General features: G+C 34.9%; 1 protein-coding gene across 2 annotated transcripts; it reads right to left on the reverse strand.

Annotated features, from left to right (window-relative positions):
- Positions 1-4,365: 4,365 nt before the first annotated feature.
- On the reverse strand, positions 4,366-18,596 carry LOC112046778 (lysozyme). 2 transcript variants are annotated; one of them, XM_052888310.1, is made up of 5 exons: positions 18,385-18,596; positions 11,729-11,817; positions 11,021-11,081; positions 5,429-5,561; positions 4,366-4,558 (listed from the first exon to the last, which is right to left on the reverse strand). In XM_052888310.1, exons 1-5 carry the CDS (start codon positions 18,512-18,514, stop codon positions 4,402-4,404), a joined length of 570 nt encoding a protein of 189 aa, XP_052744270.1. In that variant the 5' UTR covers positions 18,515-18,596; the 3' UTR covers positions 4,366-4,401. The 2 variants fall into 2 exon arrangements, with proteins under 2 accessions (XP_052744270.1, XP_052744265.1); XM_052888305.1 differs by lacking the exon at positions 18,385-18,596 and adding an exon at positions 14,582-14,740.
- Positions 18,597-19,275: the final 679 nt, after the last annotated feature.

The following is a 19,275-nucleotide window of genomic DNA, read 5'->3' on the forward strand; positions in this document are numbered from 1 at the left end:
ATTTAAAAATAGATTAAAATATAAAGTAAATTTTTAAAATAGGGTGATTTGCAAACACATATTCCCGTGACTATATGAACGAATTTAAGGCATTGTAAACAGCTTTATCTAGCGATCAGTCTACTGGTTTATTCGAATAACATAATAACTTAATCAAAACCTCAACACCATCATTACATGAGCCAGGCCTTCTCAACGCCACGGTTCTGAGACGCCTGAATCCACCGACTCTGTGCGACTCGCTTGATGTCGTCAGTTTACTAGAAACTTTGAATAAATCGATATGTAATGAACAAATAACAACCTGGCATGAGATTTAGGGTGCTTTTCCACCAGAGATGTGCTATGCGGCTATGCTGCGAAGATGTGAAGTCTAATAATAATAATAATAATAATATAGCCTTTATTTCCAAGTACATAAATTACAAAAGATACAAAAGTTACAAAAAACATTAACATTTCATTAAATATTAAACATGTCAATTTATAATTTAATTGATATTAATTTCATAAGTGTTTGTGTCAGAAAGGAGATTTCTCAGTCATTGTTAATGTTCATTTCGTCAATTTTAATTTTTATTTATAATGTTATTTATTCTTGGAACGCCCATTTTTGGGCATAGGCCTCCTCCTATGTGAAGTCTACGCTTCGCAAATATGTGACCGTTTCCATCAATACTAAGCTTTGTAGTATGCTAGGAAGATGCGCTATGAAGATGCTTAACCGCAAATTAGCTGCGCGAGATAGATGCGAAGCTCGAGCAACGAGTCGTGATATATCCAAAGCAGGCATCCAAAGTACGCATCAAACCACGCATCCATGCATGTATCCATAGCACGCATCCTTCCATATAAAAAAACATATCTTAATTGAATTCTTTTCCACCAGTACTATGTGCACCAATGAATATGATTGGTTGTTATCAAACGCATCCATAGCAACGTAGCGTAGCACATCTCTGGTGGACACAGCATAACTACATACTCGTAGCGTATGGTGGAAACGGTCACATATTTTCGTATCGTGAATTTCGCTTCTTCGCAGCATAACTGCATAGCACATGTGTGGTGTAAAAGCACCCTAAAAGAAGTATACGATATATTTATAGGTATATATATAGGTAGAATGTTTAGACAACTTTCATAATTCTTTATCATCCCTCCGAATATACGCTGCGAGTGCATCAGTGTAAATGAACTCGCACGCTTCCATGAATAATAATCCGCAGTGCTAGATGTTAAAACTTTGGAAATAAACTTTAGGATAACTTAGGCGTGCGGCGGAGCGGATAACAGCGCCATCTGCGTCCGTCTAGTGCAGTGTCATATACTGAGATTGCGTAATGTTTTTTTTTTAATTCATTTCTCTACAACTACTATATATAAAATTTACACATACTGAACACACACCTCGACCTTGTAGACGATATTTTAGTATTATTTGTTTAAATAACGTTCGTTGTATAATAAGCGACTAAATGAAATTAAGACAATTATACACATTATTTTGTCCGCCCGAGTTTTGATGCGCTAGTGCCCAATTTATATTTTTTTATACTTTATTGCACCAAACAAAAACAATAACAAAGAAAAACAAAGGAAAACATAGAAAACAAGTATGTGCAAAGGCGGTCTTATTGCTTATAGCAATATCTACCAGACAACCTTTGGATAAAGGAATTAATGTAATTAAATGCGGGATAGTGCAACAAAAAATATATATATATAATAATAAAAATAGTATATTTATATATACTACATGTATAAATATAAAATATACATAATATATAATAAAATAAATAAATAAATCTCTAGTATAAATAAAATATTATTGACTAGAAAGCTGTCATTTAGCATTAGTACGAATACATTAAATCATGTAGACAAAGTCGTAAAATAAAACCTTTAAAAATATTTTTTTAGGGAATCTCTAATATGTAACTTTATTTTTAATGTACGCTTGGCCTAGTAGAAAAATAATATAAAATTAGTTGATCAGTACGATAATGTAATATTTGTAAATATATTTGGACCCATTAGAGCCTCATGCAATTGATTGGCAACTTACACCAGCTTGGCAAATGGTTTACCTCGAGGGACATGATCAGAGCCGTGATAGCCTGCTAGATATGGCTTTTGCCTTCGACTCGGAGGGTGTAGCTTCGAATCCGGTCCGTGGCATGCACCTCCTACTTTCCAGTTATGTCCATTTTAAAAAATAAAATATCACATGTCTCAAACTATGAGAGAAAAACATCATGAGATCTGTATACCTGAGAATTTTCTTAATTATCTACGTGTGATAATTTAATCCGAATTGGGCCAGCGTGGTGGAATATAAGACTAACCCCTCTCACTTTGAGAGACTCGAGCTCAACAGTGACCCTGAATATGGGTTGTTAATGATGAATCCAGTTATGTCCATTTTAAGAAATAAAATATCACGTGTCTCAAACTATGAGGGAAAAACATCATGGGATCTGTATACCTAAGAATTTTCTTAATTCTCTACGTGTGATAATGTAATCCGAATTGGGCCAGCGTGGTGGAATATAAGACTAACCCCTCTCACTTTGAGAGACTCGAGCTCAACAGTGACTCTGAATATGGGTTGTTAATGATGAATCTCTGGATCTACTGAACCGAAGTTGAAATTCTTTTTATCGTTAGTAAGCCACGTTTATTGCGAGTGTCAGTGAGTAAAACTGAATTCCACGCGGACTAAGTCGAGGGCATCCGCACTAGCGGATAGCTATCTTGTATTCTATTATAGTACACTAGTACTATAATAGAATACAGGATATTATAGCGAAAATCTAAATATTAAATACACAACATCTGTCCAACAAATTTTCAAACTAAAACTTAATTAATTTACAACCGAAATTCTCACAGCTCTCACATTCTAACATTCCGCCATGAATATGCAAGACTTGGGAGAGGACGGCTGAAAACTCTTGAAATAAACTCACGACAACTCCAAACGCTTCAGCGGCGACACAGGCGCCATCTACAACATTAGTTTGAACAACAAATTATCTATATTGGCATGCATTCCTATGTAGATTTTACACTATAGATTGTCATTATCGCGTCGAAACTGAGGCGGTCAAACGTGGCTAACTGACTTAATTTAGTTTAGTCGCATTGTAAGAAATGAATGTCCAGTGGTTAGTCTATGTAGCTTCAGACCACGGGGTACTGCTTTTGAAACCTGGGTCGGTTCCTAAATACTTAGCTACTCAGTTTTCTTTCTTCTAAAAAATTTTCAGTAAAAATTCTAAGCCTGGAGTGGGAAGTTGTTGATGTTACAGATACATAATAGTGACAATTAATTACACACTATCACCTTTATCCCGCCAACCCACATTGAAGCAGCATTGTGGCTACGCCTATAATAGCTCCATATTTCCTCTCCCAAGAACCAAAGTCACGGGCATAGCTCAACGAGTCGCGAAGCTGAAGTGGCAATGGCGGGGCACATAGCAGACGGGGTGTCAAGGTGCTGGAATGACAACCCCGCATTAGAAAGCGAAGTGTTGATCGACCCCCCACCAGGTTTTTTGATGTAGTGTTATAAAATCTTAAACATTAACAAACACAGTGGAAAACGTAAACTTCACCCAGAAAGTCCTAAACATCAGTCTCTACAAAGGGGTATCAAATGCGGAAGTTTGTTCATTGTCCCCGACCCGCGGGGTTCACACCAACCCGACTGTTTTGCATACGAAGGCTTCTTTCTGTACTGAATTATTTGCTCTTCGCTCTCTGTTGACAGACACTCTGTGAAGCTTTTTGGAGCGCGCGCTTTATAGGACGTGGATGTCCTTAACCCCTTTCCGTCTTAGCTTAGTATTAATTTCATTTTGTTGTTTTGTATACTTCACTGAATGTAGTGCATCCAATTATTTCTACATCGCAGACGCCTTTCTACATTGCTTCAAGATGAGTTTTATTTATTTCTTCATTACCAGTTTATCCTCGTTAAATTCGGTTTTCCAGAAATACCGCGAGCAGTATGGATTTTCCGGGATAAAAAGTAGCCTATATGTTGCTCAATATCCTCCTCTATCTTCCAGTGAAGATCCTATTAAAATCGGTTCAGTCATTCCATAGATAGGCCAGGCCAAACAGACAAGCACAAAAAAGCTCATTTGCGTTTTAGTTTCGAGTAAGTAGGTAACTGAAAGCTCTTCAGAAAACAGTTGTTTTGAAATCAGACAGACAGATAAATTGATTTAGATTTACGAGTAGCAAAGCAACATTCATTCTCTCTAGTATATATTATTAGTTGGCAAAGTTTAGTTGCCTGATTATTCATTGATTAAGGAAATAACAAAATTCAACAAGTATTAATACAAATAATTTAAAGTAAAACTTTATTGAAATCAGTAACAAATTCTACGCCAACCAAGGTAAGCCATAATAACTGTACAGTCTGGAACGTTCCATGCCTCTTCTGGAGAGTCTCCGCTTGACCCTCAACGCCTCGGCCTGCGGCATGAGAGTTCGATCTGGACTTATAGACAATGATCTCCGCGATACCAGGTCTGGACATCTGGAAACACAAACATCTTTATAATTTACTAGCGGACACCCGCGACTTCGTCAGCGTGGAATTTAGTTTTTCACAAATCCCTCGGAACCCTGGATTTTTTCGGGATAAAAAGTAGCCTATGTGTTAATCCAGGCTATAATATATCTCAATACCAAATTTCAACTAATTTGGTTCAGTAGTCGAGACGTGAAAGAGTAACAAACATTCATATCGTCAAAATCATCACTTTTCGCAAATCTCGGGAAACCATGGATTTTTTCGGGATAAAAGTAGCCTATGTAAAATCCAGAGTAAAATCTATTTCCATTCCAAATTTCAGCCAAATCGCTTCAGTAGTAGCGACGTTAAAGAGTAACAAACATCCAAACATACATACAAACTTTCCCGTTTTCGGTTTCACCGAATTATAATTTATCTCTGTTCCCTGTGTTCATCCAGATATTTCCTTCAGTCATTCTGGATTTATAAATGGTGTAGCAAAGTAAAAATTAAAAATATATAAAAGTCTTACTTATCTATAAGTATTTTTTAAAATCTAGTCAGTTTTAGATATCTATGTGTATTATTTTAAAAACCATAAACAAAAATATTTTTTTTTTTGCTTTTATGCAATTTGGCGGACCTAGGGTTAGGTTAGGTTAGGTACATTTAATGTAATTTTTAATGAACGGGACCGAAGGCATATCATGATCTTCGAGAATGATGTTACCTACGCCTGCTACTAAGAACTTTTGCGGGAAAGAAAATTCCTCTAATAGGTACAAAGGCAAAACCACTTCGAACCCAAGAACTCATATTCATAGCTACAATGGCTAACTACTGTCATCATTATCATGACAGAGACATCATTATCATGTAAAATGTACTGACTTGTAAATTTCATTAGTGATGTGGTTGTCATTCTTGCAGCGATTAGTCCACTGAGTCCAGTATTTGAACCCCTCTCGGTGGAAGATTGTGACGGCGCATTCCGTGTCATCCCTTATGTCATCGTCAAGAAGCACTGAAAACATAATAGTATTGAATAGTAGACGGTACTATCAATACTTGCAATATATCTGCGGTAAAGAATATCTATACTAATATTATAAAGCTGAAGAGTTTGTTTGTTTGTTAGTTTGATTGAACGCGCTAATCTCAGGAACTAGCTGTCCGATTTGAAAAATTCTTTCAGTGTTAGATAGCCCATTTAGAATATTATCCCCGTTTTCCTACGGGAACGGGAACCACGCGGGTAAAACCGCGCGGCGTCATCTAGTAAGCGTATAAAGCATAAGGAATACTAGATAAACTTGCTAACCCGACAAAAATCGTTCATACAAAAACACCAAAATCACGATAAAAATATAGGGGTGGTGTTAGAATGAATCTCAATGGGTGTGGGAGACCTCGGCCGTGGCTTACCACCAATCGATTTAGCGTTTCGGTACGATGTTGTGTAGAAACCGAAAGGGGTGTGAATTTTCATCCTACTCCTAACAAGTTAGCCCGCTTCCATCTTTGATTGCATCATCACTTACCATAAGGTGAGATTGTAGTAGTCAAGAAGTAACTTATAAAGATTAAATACAAAATGAAAAATATTTTACTACTAATTTAAACTAAATTATAATATATTTTATCGATATCGACCTTTTGTGTAATTATTAGTTATATTTCTCTGTGTAATATATTTTTATTTAAAAACTAATGAACCGATTTTGAAATGGTTTTTGCGGGTAGATCAATTAAATAATAGACCGCACGCTTGCCGTACCATAATAGAACAGATTTCCGTGCTGTTTAATAAAATTTTTTTTTAGTATTCTCCATATGGACATAAAATTATCAAATAAAAAACAACCCTATTGTCTATTGCAATTACTATATCTTGAAAATTAATGTTAATTTCCCAGAATTTAGGGTTTAATTTTGAAAATTTCTTATCTAATCCGCAACTCTCTTTACCATAAAGTATTCTAATAGAAATCTCATGAATTTTTATACTACAGTGATAAACTCTTGGCCGGTTTAAATCTTCGGAGAGCATAATTTTCGCCGTAAAATATAACTTTAGCTGTATACTTTGGATTTAATTTAGTCTTTAATTTTACTGTTCTCTCTTCACTGAATGTTACATTGTAATAGTTTCAAACATAAAATCGGTAATAAAAATATGGTACTTTAAACGTTAAACGAATCATCACTATAAAGTTATAAAAGAGAAGTTAAAAGAAACTGCAGTATTAAAAATGGTTTCATTGAAAAAGTTTACATAGTAGGTATGCCTATTCGTTTTTGTTACGTTGTTTGAACGTTTCTTTGGTTAGCTTAATTCGTTTGAAGTTTTTAACTGTGTATTCTGAGAAGAAAAAGTTCATTAGTGCCCATAAACGATGTTGTTTATGTACGTTCCTATGTTCACCTACTTCACAAAAGTATTATAGGGCTCAAAGGTGATTACAAATATAACAAAACTAATGTCGAGCAAAGGTTATGATTCACAACACTTGTCAGGACAACTTAATTAACAAATCAAACTGTACCCAAAATAAGACCCTAGAATGGCAGAGTGGAGTCACGCACTTGTGAACGATGTATGTAGGGTTAAAGGATCCTTTGACAGTCGACTAACACTCCCCTTTTCCACTCAAGTCACTCTCCCCGCCTATCCCAAGTAACCCATAAAGAATTACACAACAAGAGATGTGGACGCCTCGAACGCCACGAGCACACTGAAGCCGTCCGTACCGCAAGTCGTTGTAACACGGCGATAACAAAAGCTTGAATTATACTGTTTTTTGTATACTTTACAAGTTAGCTCTTGACTACAATTTCACCTGATGGTAAGTGATGATGTAGTCTATGATGGAAGCGAGTTAACTTGTTAGGAGGATGAAAATCCACACTCCTTTCGGTTTCTAAACGACATCGTACCGGTACGTACGTCTTTGCCGGTAGAGTGGTAACTAGCCACGGCCGAAGCCTCCCACCAGCCAGACCTGGACCAATTAAGAAAACCTCAATCGACCCAGCCGCCGGGGATCGAACCCAGGACCCCCGTCTTGTAAATCCACCGCGCAAACCTTTGCGCCACAGAGGCCGTGTTTTGAGACACATAGTATAAAACTCAGAATACAGAAAACCACCAGAAGGAGTGATAGCGCAAAGAAGTGAAGCCATTTAAACTACACATTTTACGATTACTCACTCTGTGTTTGTCGTGTTGTTTGACGTGCTATACAGGTGACAAATTTAATTAAATTAAGCCGTCTTGTGCTATTCCTTCGTGTAAAAATGCCGTTGGTAGAAAAAAGAAACTGAATAGGATCACATTTCACGTGTAAGTAGCACAAATAAATATTCTTATGTTAAAATAATGAATAATTTTTACGTGAATTTAGTTGTCATAGAAACCGATGACTTCATTTTGTTGTTGCCAATGTAATTGTTTTGATTTTTCCTACTATTAATTTCAATTCAAGGATTTATTATTTATGTAAAATATTAATCAACTAAATAGGTAGGCATAGGTTCCGGTAATTAAGTTGAAATAAAATTGTGGTAATCAGCGCAGATAAAGAAAGTGTAAAATAATCTTAAAGCTTTAAAATTTTACAAATAACAATGGCGTGCTATATTATAATAAGTTCGTTCGTTCTTGTCTGTTTGTGTGTTTGTTTGCACATTTGTTTGTTTTCGTGTGCTTGTTTGGTCTTTTGTTTGTTTGTGTACCTACTTGTTTGCTTGTTTGTTTGAGCAAGAGGATTAAATAAAATATTTTTATCTTCAAAACACATTCTTAAAAGATATTAAACCAATTCAATGGCCTTATTTATACTTGAATTTTAAGAGACATAAAAATTAGAGAAATAAGACGAGATAATAATAACTGTGCACACGATTGAAATACATATTAATAATAATAATAACTTGCTCTTCAATATGGCCTTATCGATTTTGAGATGCCTTACTATAGGTACGACCCAGCGTCAGTCCTTGAAAATAGCAGTGCATTGCTCTACTGGGACCGAACGATTATCACTGACAGGTATATTGTAGCCAATAGACCTGATATAGTGCTAGTCGATCGGTCAGTGCGTCGTGCAATAATTGTTGATATTACTGTTCCACATGACGATAATCTGGTTAAAGCCGAAAAGGAAAAAGTATCAAAATACTTGGACCTTGCTCACGAGATTACCGCCATGTGGAATGTTGAGTCAACTATTATTGTTCCGATAGTTGTTTCAGTCAATGGTCTTATAGCGAAAAGCTTCGACCAACACCTTAAGAAGCTTTCGCTTAACTGTTGGATCAAGAGTCGGATACAAAAGGCAGTGATTCTTGAGACGGCGCGTATTGTGAGGAGGTTCCTCACTCTGGAGCCCTGACCACCGGTTGCTTGGGCACTCAAATGTCCCGCAGCGGGAGGGTGAAATTTTTTTTTATAAATTTTTAATAATGTTTTGTATTTTATACTTATATTGTTAAAAATTTAAAAAAAAAGAAGTAATAAATAAATGAGAGGTGATAATAATAAAATAATATAATTATATGGAATATATAAAGTTATTATTGTAAATATGTATTTCTTTAGTTTGTTAGTTGATAAGTTTTATAATAACCGTCTTATTATATCTATTATTTATTTGTCCTTGTCTTAAATTTTTTACTGTTGTGTACAATTTTTGGACACACTGCGCACTATAGAATGACATCTAAACGTGGCTTCTGGTGGTTTTCTGTATTCTGAGGTATAAAATATCATTGCATATAAAGTATTTTTCAGATAGCATAGGTGACAGTTGCCTTATGACGTTCATCTATACTTATAATAAATCTGTAGAGACCTCAATTCTGTACATGAAATATATTTTTTTCAAAATAACTATCACGCGGTGATTAATGATCGATACTGATGCCAAAAATGCAATCAGTAAAATTTGTCTGTCTGTCTGTCTGTATGTTCGTTGTAGAAACAAAAACTACTCGACGGATTCTAACGAAACTTGGTACAATTATTCTTCATACTCCTGGGCAGGTTATAGTATATTTTCATTACGCTATGATCAATAGGAGAGAAGCAGTGAAGGGAAATGTTGGGAAAACGGGAGAAATTACTCCATTTTTAAGCTTCCGTCGCGTCTGCAGCCTTAATGGGTAGGGTAGAGGTAGGGTAGGGTAGGGGTAGGGTAGGGGTAGGGGTAGGGTAGGGGTAGGTTAGGGGTAGGGTAGGGTAGGGTAGGAGTAGGGTAGGTTAGTTAAAAGTTTACATCTACTTTCACACGGACGGAGTCGTGGGCGTCCGCTAGTAATACAAATATCGTGAATCGCGGCAGACTTTCAAGAACGAAACGATCTGTCACCGTACCCATGCTATCTAAAAAACACTATAGTAGGTATTTGCAGAATTAATTGTACACACTATGTAATTAGTTAAGGATTTTCTAATGTCCGCGTTGTCTTTCCTTCCAGACTATGTTGTTGTAGAACTTAAAATAAATACAAAACTACTAGAAGACGGTAGTTCGAGAAAATAAGCTACGTCTTTCGACTATACGAATAAAACATCGCTCTAAGTGAGAGTGCGGCCATTAATTGCTCGTGTTTCGTACAGTGTACACGTGCTAGTGTTTTGTGTTCTAAATTCAGGATTCGAACAAACGTACTTGAAAGTTTTGTGATTAATTTAAAAGTCTAAATTGTTAGATTTTGATAAAATTGTTCTAATTGTGAAATTACAAACCCTCAACGTTCATGTTTTTATCTTTAATCCACTACTTTATCTATCTTCTATCTATACTTATAATAAAACTGGTCGAATTCTATACATTTATTTGCTATTTGAGATTTTACTAATACCATTTGTAATACCAAACGTTACCGTGGCGTAACGGACGCCAGCGCCATCTAGAATCTATACTTATAATACGAACTCTGTACATTTTGTACATTCTGTACAGTGAAGATATTTTGAAAATTTTTGTTGAGGAACATTATACATTATAGACGATACTGAAGCTAAAAAAATTTTTTCGATTTTTTATCTCTCTGTCTGTCCGTGTTTTTTTTTGTTATTGGCATCACGCTGAAACTACAAAATACAAACGACAAGGTAACAAATCCTCATCCTAAATATATCATATTATTATATAAAATTGTCGTGTCACGGTGTTTGTTACCAAACTCTTCCGAAACGGTTGGGCCGATTTTTATGAAATTTTGTCGGCATATCGTAGGAAGATCTAAGAGTCGGCCAATATCTACTTATCACCATATGTATATACTTTATTAGGTAAAACAACATTTGCCGGGTGAGCTAGTAATTTAATATATATTTTAACGAAAAAATATACTATCTCTTCTTCTTTGAATGAAAAGATATACTAACAAATCTGTTTAGTATTGATTAGATAAAGTATCAGATAAAAGATAAGAATTAAAATACCAAAATTTCTTTACAGGTAAAACATGACTTACTTTCACATGCTATGTTGCACTCTCCACCTTTTTTGCCTTCTCTGCACCATCTACTAGGTATCTGAAAAAAATAAATGTGCTGCTAAAAAAAATATACTGCTGAGTACAACAGCCCTTACATTTATTAAAGTTACTGAGCTGTGATTTCGTTCGTTTTCATGGAAATTTCGTTGTTAGTGAAGAAAAACTATATTTCAATTATGACATTCTGTAAACATACTGTGTGCCTAGTTACAATGTTTTCATACTGTTATTATCGCGTTAAAGTAAACGCGAATTTATATGGAATTGAAACAGTCTTGCAGTAGTGCCAGTGGGTGGCGCTGTTTTAATTTCTTAGAAATTTGCGTTACCGTTAACGCGATCGGCATAGTATCAAACTGCCGCTAGGCCCTCTATTTAAATTATAAGAAGACGAAAATGTAGGCGTACTAAGTTCATCAACGAGTGTAAAATATCGAAATCGCACAGTTTTCTTAATTATTGTGTCGATTTGAGTCATAAATAACACAAATATATCAACTATCAGAAACTGTGGGAATACGAGGATAAAATGTAGTAGGTAGTTTTCGATTAGTAGAATTTTTTTAATTGGTCCGTAATTCGGAGCCTATTTTTATTGAAAGGAAAGAATTTGTAATTAATAAACTATTCTAATAAAAAAGTTCTAACGGAACTATAAATTAAAATAATTTTAAAATATCCTACCTGAAATAATCCGTAAGCTTTCTTGCCATTTGATAACACTGTCAAAGCTTTTGTATCTCTGTTGCTCACTTTCTCTATCAGACACACCCCTGTAACCAAAATTATATTTTTTAGCATTCAAATAAAAACACTCAAGCTAATGTACTTAGTATCTATACAAAAAAGTACGATACAGACGAAGCTAGAAATAAAACAATTTGCGTCCTAAATGATGTGATTTTAAACTAAACGTGGGCGTAATAAATATTTGTGACTTATTCGTAACTTACAAAAAAAAATTAAAAACACTAGCTTTTCCAGCAAAAGATTTGGCTTATTAAAACATCGAGGTAGACAGGTCCTAAATTAATGTTGTGTGTGTTTTTCAAAGCTAAATCATAATAAAATGAAAATAATAAAAATTCCTATAAAATATTTAGTGGTGGGTCACATAGGGGTATAAAAAATAGATGTTGGCCGATTCTCAGATCTAATTGCGATATGCCTACAAAATTTTCTAAAAATACGTCCAGCCTGTTTGCTAACAAACTTAAAACGAAACGAAGGAGTTTGTTAGCAAACACGGTGACAGGAGAATTTTATATATTAGACTCAGAATACAATTAGAGTAGCGGACGCCCGCGATTTCGTCCGCGTGAAACTCGATGTAAACTTTCAACTACCCCTACCCTACCCTACCGCTACCCTACCCCGCCCCTACCATACTAATTATTATTCTAATTTTCCGCGCAATTTTTTTCTATCATAAGAACCTTCTCCTGACAATAACAAACACATCAAAAAAAATTGTGAAATCTGTCCGCCGTTCACACGTGATGACGTGACCAAGAGATATATGGATTAATTTTTATATAAGTATATATAGATTAACCTGTATCCTATCCTTTTTTTAAAGGAAAAGGAAATAAAAGATTTCAATTATTAAGTTCAATGTAATAAATACATATAAAACTCGTGTTGCATAACTTTAAGATAATTTACCAAAAATATATTTTTTCGGGCAAAAGCAGATTTTTATTTGAGAACAGTGAAAATGTCGCCGCAAAAGTGCATTTTTCACTTATATTACACTTTTCGCCGTCAAAATGGACTTTAATTATAGAAAATTAACATAACAGTATGAATAATTTATTGTACTCGCCTAGTAAGTAGCTGAATATAATGATGGATGAATAAATAACTATAGTATAAGTTTATAAGGTGACGGGCCATTTATAGAACGGTTTTTTTTTTTTTTTATTTAGCCCTTTTAGCGGTTTTAGCCCTTGACTACAATCTCACCTGATGGTAAGTGATGATGCAGTCTAAGATGGAAGCGGGCTAACTTGTTAGGAGGAGGATGAAAATCCACACCCCTTTCGGTTTCTACACGGCATCGTACCGGAACGCTAAATCGCTTGGCGGTACGTCTTTGCCGGTAGGGTGGTAACTAGCCACGGCCGAAGCCTCCCACCAGCCAGACCTGGACAAATTAAGAAAATCTCAATCTGCCTAGCCGGGGATCGAACCCAGGACCTCCGTCTTGTAAATCCACCGCGCATACCTCTGCGCCACGGAGGCCGTCAAAATTAATTAAAATGGTTAATGGTCTTAAGTAGGCAAATTAAAACGTATTAACATTTTTGGTTTCCTGTTGAGTGGATTGGTAATACACTAAATTAAGGGCAGGTTTTAACACATCCTGCTGGCCTATTCACTAATTTGATCCTTATTAACAACATATTGAAATACTCGTAATTTTAAATTATTAGTCCATGAAAATGTTACATTTTTTCAATTATTTTCACGTTTCTTCAGCACCCATGACTATAACTGATCGTGTATTAGTCGCTGCGCGCATGACGGCTCGACTTATGAAACGTCTTCGCTGCCGTTTGCGCTGCAGAAACGTGAGAATAATTGACCGTCAATGGCTGACTTAAGATATTCTCACTGTTAACATGACTGTAGCTTATATAAGATGAGGATGTAGAAAAAACGCCCATTAGTATCTATGAAAGCATAATTGTATTATACCTACACTACGTTTATGTAATTGGAAGTACCCACAGTAAGTATCTTAGGCAAGAAGTTGGGGATTTTCCTTCTTAGCGATAAAATCAAGTGTTTATAATAATTACGAACCAGTGTAAGAACATCGCCTATTAATAGTGTGTAGGTGGATAATATGATAGATAATGAGTATGTAATATTGAATTATTATAACATATCGAAATTACAAAGCATTATATTATGTAAATGAATATGGCTAAACAATCTATATTAAATGTTATAAAGACGCTATTACTTGTGTAATCTCATCTACATTTAATTGGTAGGGTGGTAACTAGCCTCGGCCGAAGCCTCCCATCAGCCAGACCTGGACCAATTAAGAAAACCTCAATCGGCCCAGCTAGGTATCAAACCCAGGTTCGTGTAGTAAATCCACCGCGCATACCACTGCGCCACGGAGGTCGTCAAATTTCAAATCTACTCTCAAATATAAAAAAAATACAAATATAATTTACTCTTGCACACATACAGCCACACATACAAACATACCTAGACAGTGTAATTTTTATTATTTTTTGTTTATTTTTTTTTTTAAATGAAAGTAATCCACTTACTTCCTGTTTGGACGTCTGAAAAGCTATAGGTACTTATTACTTATTTCAATATAATTAAGTTTGCAAATTCAAATAAACAAATAATTTGATTGAACTTAAGACTTGATTTATTTTGCTAAACAAACAATATTTTTGCGGAGAATAACATAATAGATCAATTACTTCCTACTCATAATGAACTTCCGCAAGTAACGCCTGCTTCTATTCCATATTTTGACTCGACTTCACAAGATTAATCAATACTCACATTGTCCTAAGAACAAGTGCTGGGGCAGTCCCACTTTAAGCAGTTCACGGGCTAGCTTACACCTAGTTTCGAATCTTTTTGAATCAATTGCATTCGACAATACGCAAGTCACGATCACTACTAGCAAACCACACCGCATAGTGATCACAAAAATAATGAAACAGTACCTCATGACCAAATATCAATGTCAGCTGTTCATACATTTAAAAGTACACAATCTAATTGTAACGAATACATTGAACGCTACATAAAGCCTGTAGATTTTAATCACCTGTTCAATAGTCAATGGATTTATTCAATTAAATTGAATTGTTGTTGTGTAGAAGCCAATAGATAGGAAAATAACTATTAACTGGCTGATTACTTATAAGAATTTTAATTGGTGTGTTTTAAATTATAATTAATACCAAAAACCGTTTTGAACTTATTCGTAATGTCTGCATCATTTTAATATGTATTTATATTTTTATTCAATTTAACTAAATTACGCTTGTTAATTATTATAAGAAAATGAATATAATTCTACATTCTAGATTACAAATAAATAAATACAAAATAAATCATTAGATTTATTTTGTATTTGTTGATGATTTTATTTATACAAATAAAATCATCAACATCTTTTAATACACAAAGTTATCTAGTATCATAGTAAGAAAAATCCTTTTAAAGATTTTCTAAATAAAAAAAAACTAATATTATAAACGCGAAAGTTTGTATGGATGTAAGTATGTTTGGATGTTTGTTACTCTTTAACAACGCAACTACTGAACCGATTTGTCTGATTTAAAATAAAGATAAATAATATCCCGGATTAACACATAGGCTAGATTACATCCCGGAAAAATCCATGGTTCCCGCGGGATTACTAAAAAACTGAATTCTAGCAGACGAAGTCACGGGCGTCCGCTAGTTATTCATAAAACGAATAAAATAACGAATGGTCTTGTGATGTGAAATGTGTAAAATTCAATCATTTTATTTATACCACTCCCATAGAACCATACTAGTAGCATTTTCTTCTACCATAGATACGGTATTATCTCTATACTTTGATGATCGAGGAGGAGTCCTCTTGATAATAAAGGACTTTGTTACCTGCTACCTCTAAAAGCCACCAATGATTGGTAACTAGAAGTACAATAAATAAAAGTGTACAGGGTACTTATTTTATATTTTCTTCGAGATAATGTGAAAATTTATGTCCTCCACATAGCTTCATAGCAATCCTGCAGCGGACAACTTTTAAGTTTATATCTTAACGGCGTCCGCCGAACGATTTCTGCTAGATGCCTGGGCCTGTAACCATGTGGTGTTGATTCTCTTTCTACAATAGAAATGGAAATGGCATTCACTATCGACAGCTCACGTGATCAACTTGTCGGATCTGTTATTCCCATACATTTTGTTAGTTTTCGAAGCGTTAGCGTTTGTAGAAAGAGAATCGACGTGCCGCATGGCTACAGACCCTGGTCGTAAGAGTAAGTCAATCAGTATGAAGTCTGAAGATAATGAAGTACAAACTTCCTCACCCAGCTTCCTACTAATATTATAAATGCGAAAGTTTGTATGGATGTATGTTTGTTTGGATGTTTGTTACTCTTTAACGCCGCTACTATTGAAGCGATTTGGCTGAAATTTGGAATCGAAATAAATTTTATTCTGGATTAACACATAGGCTACTTTTTATCCGGAAAAAAAAACGATGGATTCCTGAGATTTGCGAAAACCTGATGATTTTGATAGGATGAATGTTTGTTACGCATCAGCTACTGAACCGAATCGCCTATAATTTGAAGTAGAGAAAGATTATAGTCTGGTAACACATAGGCTACTTTTTATTTCGGAAAAATCCATGGTTGCCGCGGGATTTGTGAAAAACTGAATTCCACGCGGACGAAGTCGCGGCGCTGAAGCCATAACTGTTCCACGCGTCCATCTCATTAAGAAGGGAATTTCCCATAAGTTCAGGTGTATTAACGAGACCATTTATAGGAACCGAACTGCATCGTAATATTTTATTAACTACAAAAAAAATATGTTTTCATTTCATACAAAGTAATTTAAATAATACCGACAATCCATGCAGCACACGCCTTTAGATAAGAAAGCGTATTTAGATAAATACGTCATTATTAAAAGGATGCGTATAAGGAACACATTTTAAGATCTATTTACAAAAGAAATATTATTTATTCCGAAAATATTCATTTTAGAACAAATGTTCGTTGAACATTTTAAATTAATTTTTGTTAAAGAACATAACCCTAGAGTTATGGGAAATACTCCCGAGCACCCTGTATATATGGACATATGCTACAAGTTTGTGCGCGCGGCTTTACCCGTGTTGATTACAGTCGTGTAACGTAATTAGAGTTCCCGGATTAACCCAATTGCAGTTCGCTTGCGGTGCGGCGAACTAAATACTTTGAGAGAGTCGTTTTCAAAATTGTGTAATAGAAGCCATCTTAGGGCTTCTGCTTTTATCGTATTACAATTAACTACGGCTACATTTTAATCTAATTAAAATTAGGAACTTTCTGGTTTTAAAAAAATTGCTAAGAGAGTCAAAATTACAAAATAATAAAATTGGGACATTCAAGCAATAGAGTAGAACACAAAATAAAACATTGTTTTTTATTTCTGTGTGTTTACAGTAAAAAAATACTCAAAAAAAATACAGTTTTTACAAAAAGATTAAGTCAAGTCTTACCAAGCGCTAATCCTGTTCAACTTTCTGCTACAACCAGTTAAATAGGCCAACCTGATTTATAAAATCGAGTTACAGTAATTACAAATCTACGTTTATTTGATTTGTATAATGAAGCAATTATTTACATTTATCTTTGAATCAAATGGCTAATTATATTAAAAAAAGAAATAAATGAATCAGGTGAGATTGTAGTCGAGGGCTAACTTGTAAAATATAAAAAATAAAAGTAATAAGCTTAATTTAACTGTATTAGGTTGCCTTTGATATAGTTCATGGTTTTCTTGATTTTGTATGTAAGATGCGTCTGGCCGTAATTTAAGTAGAGAACCTATATTCAATATGTCACTGTATGTCAATATTATCTATCATTATTTTCCTATTACTAATAAATAACAGGGCCCAAAGAGATAGTCTTCAGAAATTCCAGAGGGCAATGGAGCGTAACATGGTGGGAGTAAAGAAGAGAGACAGAATAAGAAACATTGATATAAGGAAAAGGACCAGAGTTACCGACATTTTAACCAGGATCAGCTTAAGTGGAGATGGACAGGTCATATGCTTCAGGATCCTCAAGAAAAGTAGAGAACCCTTATCACACAATGGTGCCCTCGCAATGGGAGACGGAAAAAGGGACGGCAGACTAGACGATGGGAAGACGAGCTGAAGCTTACAGCTGGCCCATCCTGGCGAAAAGTAGCTCTGGACAGGAAGCACTGGCGGGAGCTGGAGAAGGCCTTTGCCATGAGTCACAATGAGATTAGGGACATCATTTTATTGTACCTATATAATCTAAGAAAAGTGTACCAAAATCTTCATTAATAAAGGCTATTTTATTTATTTAATAAATAACAGATGGGTATACATTTCTAATGCCGGATCTTACACAAAAACAGATAATAAAAATGCTCTTTTGCTCTGCGCGCTTGTCTTGTCACTTTAAAATATAGTATAAACATAATATATCACTTTAATAAAGTTTGGAGCAAAAACTTTAATTCTGTGCTCGCAAAATGACTGAGAAATACAAAAGTCTACATACTTTTTACAGTGTTCCAAAGTGTAACAAATGAAATAGTATCAAAACACTCACAATTTCCCAAAAACGTTTTCTCTATCTTCTTTGTCTTAATCAATTCAGTGGCCAATCTACATCTTGTAAAGACTTTGCTCTCACTTACAGCGACGCTGGATATCACCACGACTAACACTAACAAATTCATTTTGAGTATAAAACTACATATTACTGTCTGAGGATGGTGATCAAACGCAAGTGGTTGCCGTATTAATAAGAATCGTCGCTTAGGTTAGAAAATAATCGCACTCCTATCTGATAAACGTGAACAACTGTATTCACTTGAGTTGTTCTCTCGTAAATGTGATATTTAATACCTATTTTCATTGTTTTTATTTTATTTTTCCTTTACAACGGACACGTAAAGACGTCGATTCTATTATCTGGTCATGTCTTAATACTATGTGGACTTATAGAATTGCCTTCAAGCTTCTGTTTGCCCATACAGTGAATAGATACTTTCTAGGCAACAGTGAAGGCACTTTCTAGGCAACCGTGATTCGAGGCTGCATCTTTCCTTACCCCATTCCTTATTCCCATCAGGCGTAATTGCAGCCAAGCGGTTGCCAAAAAAAATTCATACAAGCAAGTCACATCGAACTACAGGATTTCACTATAATGTACTAACATTTTATAACCATTCGCATGGTTTATTTAAGCGTAAAGTATTCTATAACAATTTGCATTTTAGTTAACGAGCATTAACCGTATTTTGGAACTTGACTAACGAAATATGCGTCCTAAAAACATTCTAATATTGCACTAGGAGTCGAAGCTGCGATATTCCGTTTACAAATCACTACTACGCCAGAAGAATCATATGATGTTTTCCTTATTTCATTGCGGTTAATACATTTTTGCGGTAAATCCAAAGTAGGTAAATCTATCTTTAAAAAAATCTATACGACA

Source organism: Bicyclus anynana, chromosome 2 (assembly GCF_947172395.1).
Source record: "Bicyclus anynana chromosome 2, ilBicAnyn1.1, whole genome shotgun sequence".
Lineage (NCBI taxonomy): Eukaryota > Metazoa > Arthropoda > Insecta > Lepidoptera > Nymphalidae > Bicyclus > Bicyclus anynana.

Excerpts from the sequence above, each read along its gene's own strand:
- LOC112046778 (XM_052888305.1), bottom strand. The coding sequence starts at position 14,720 with ATGCGGTGTGGTTTGCTAGTAGTGATCGTGACTTGCGTATTGTCGAAT. Across the intron at positions 11,818-14,581 it reads GCACTTGTTCTTAGGACAAT|GGGTGTGTCTGATAGAGAAA; the intron begins GTGAGTATTGAT and ends TTTTGGTTACAG. Across the intron at positions 11,082-11,728 it reads AAGCTTACGGATTATTTCAG|ATACCTAGTAGATGGTGCAG; the intron begins GTAGGATATTTT and ends TATTTTTTTCAG.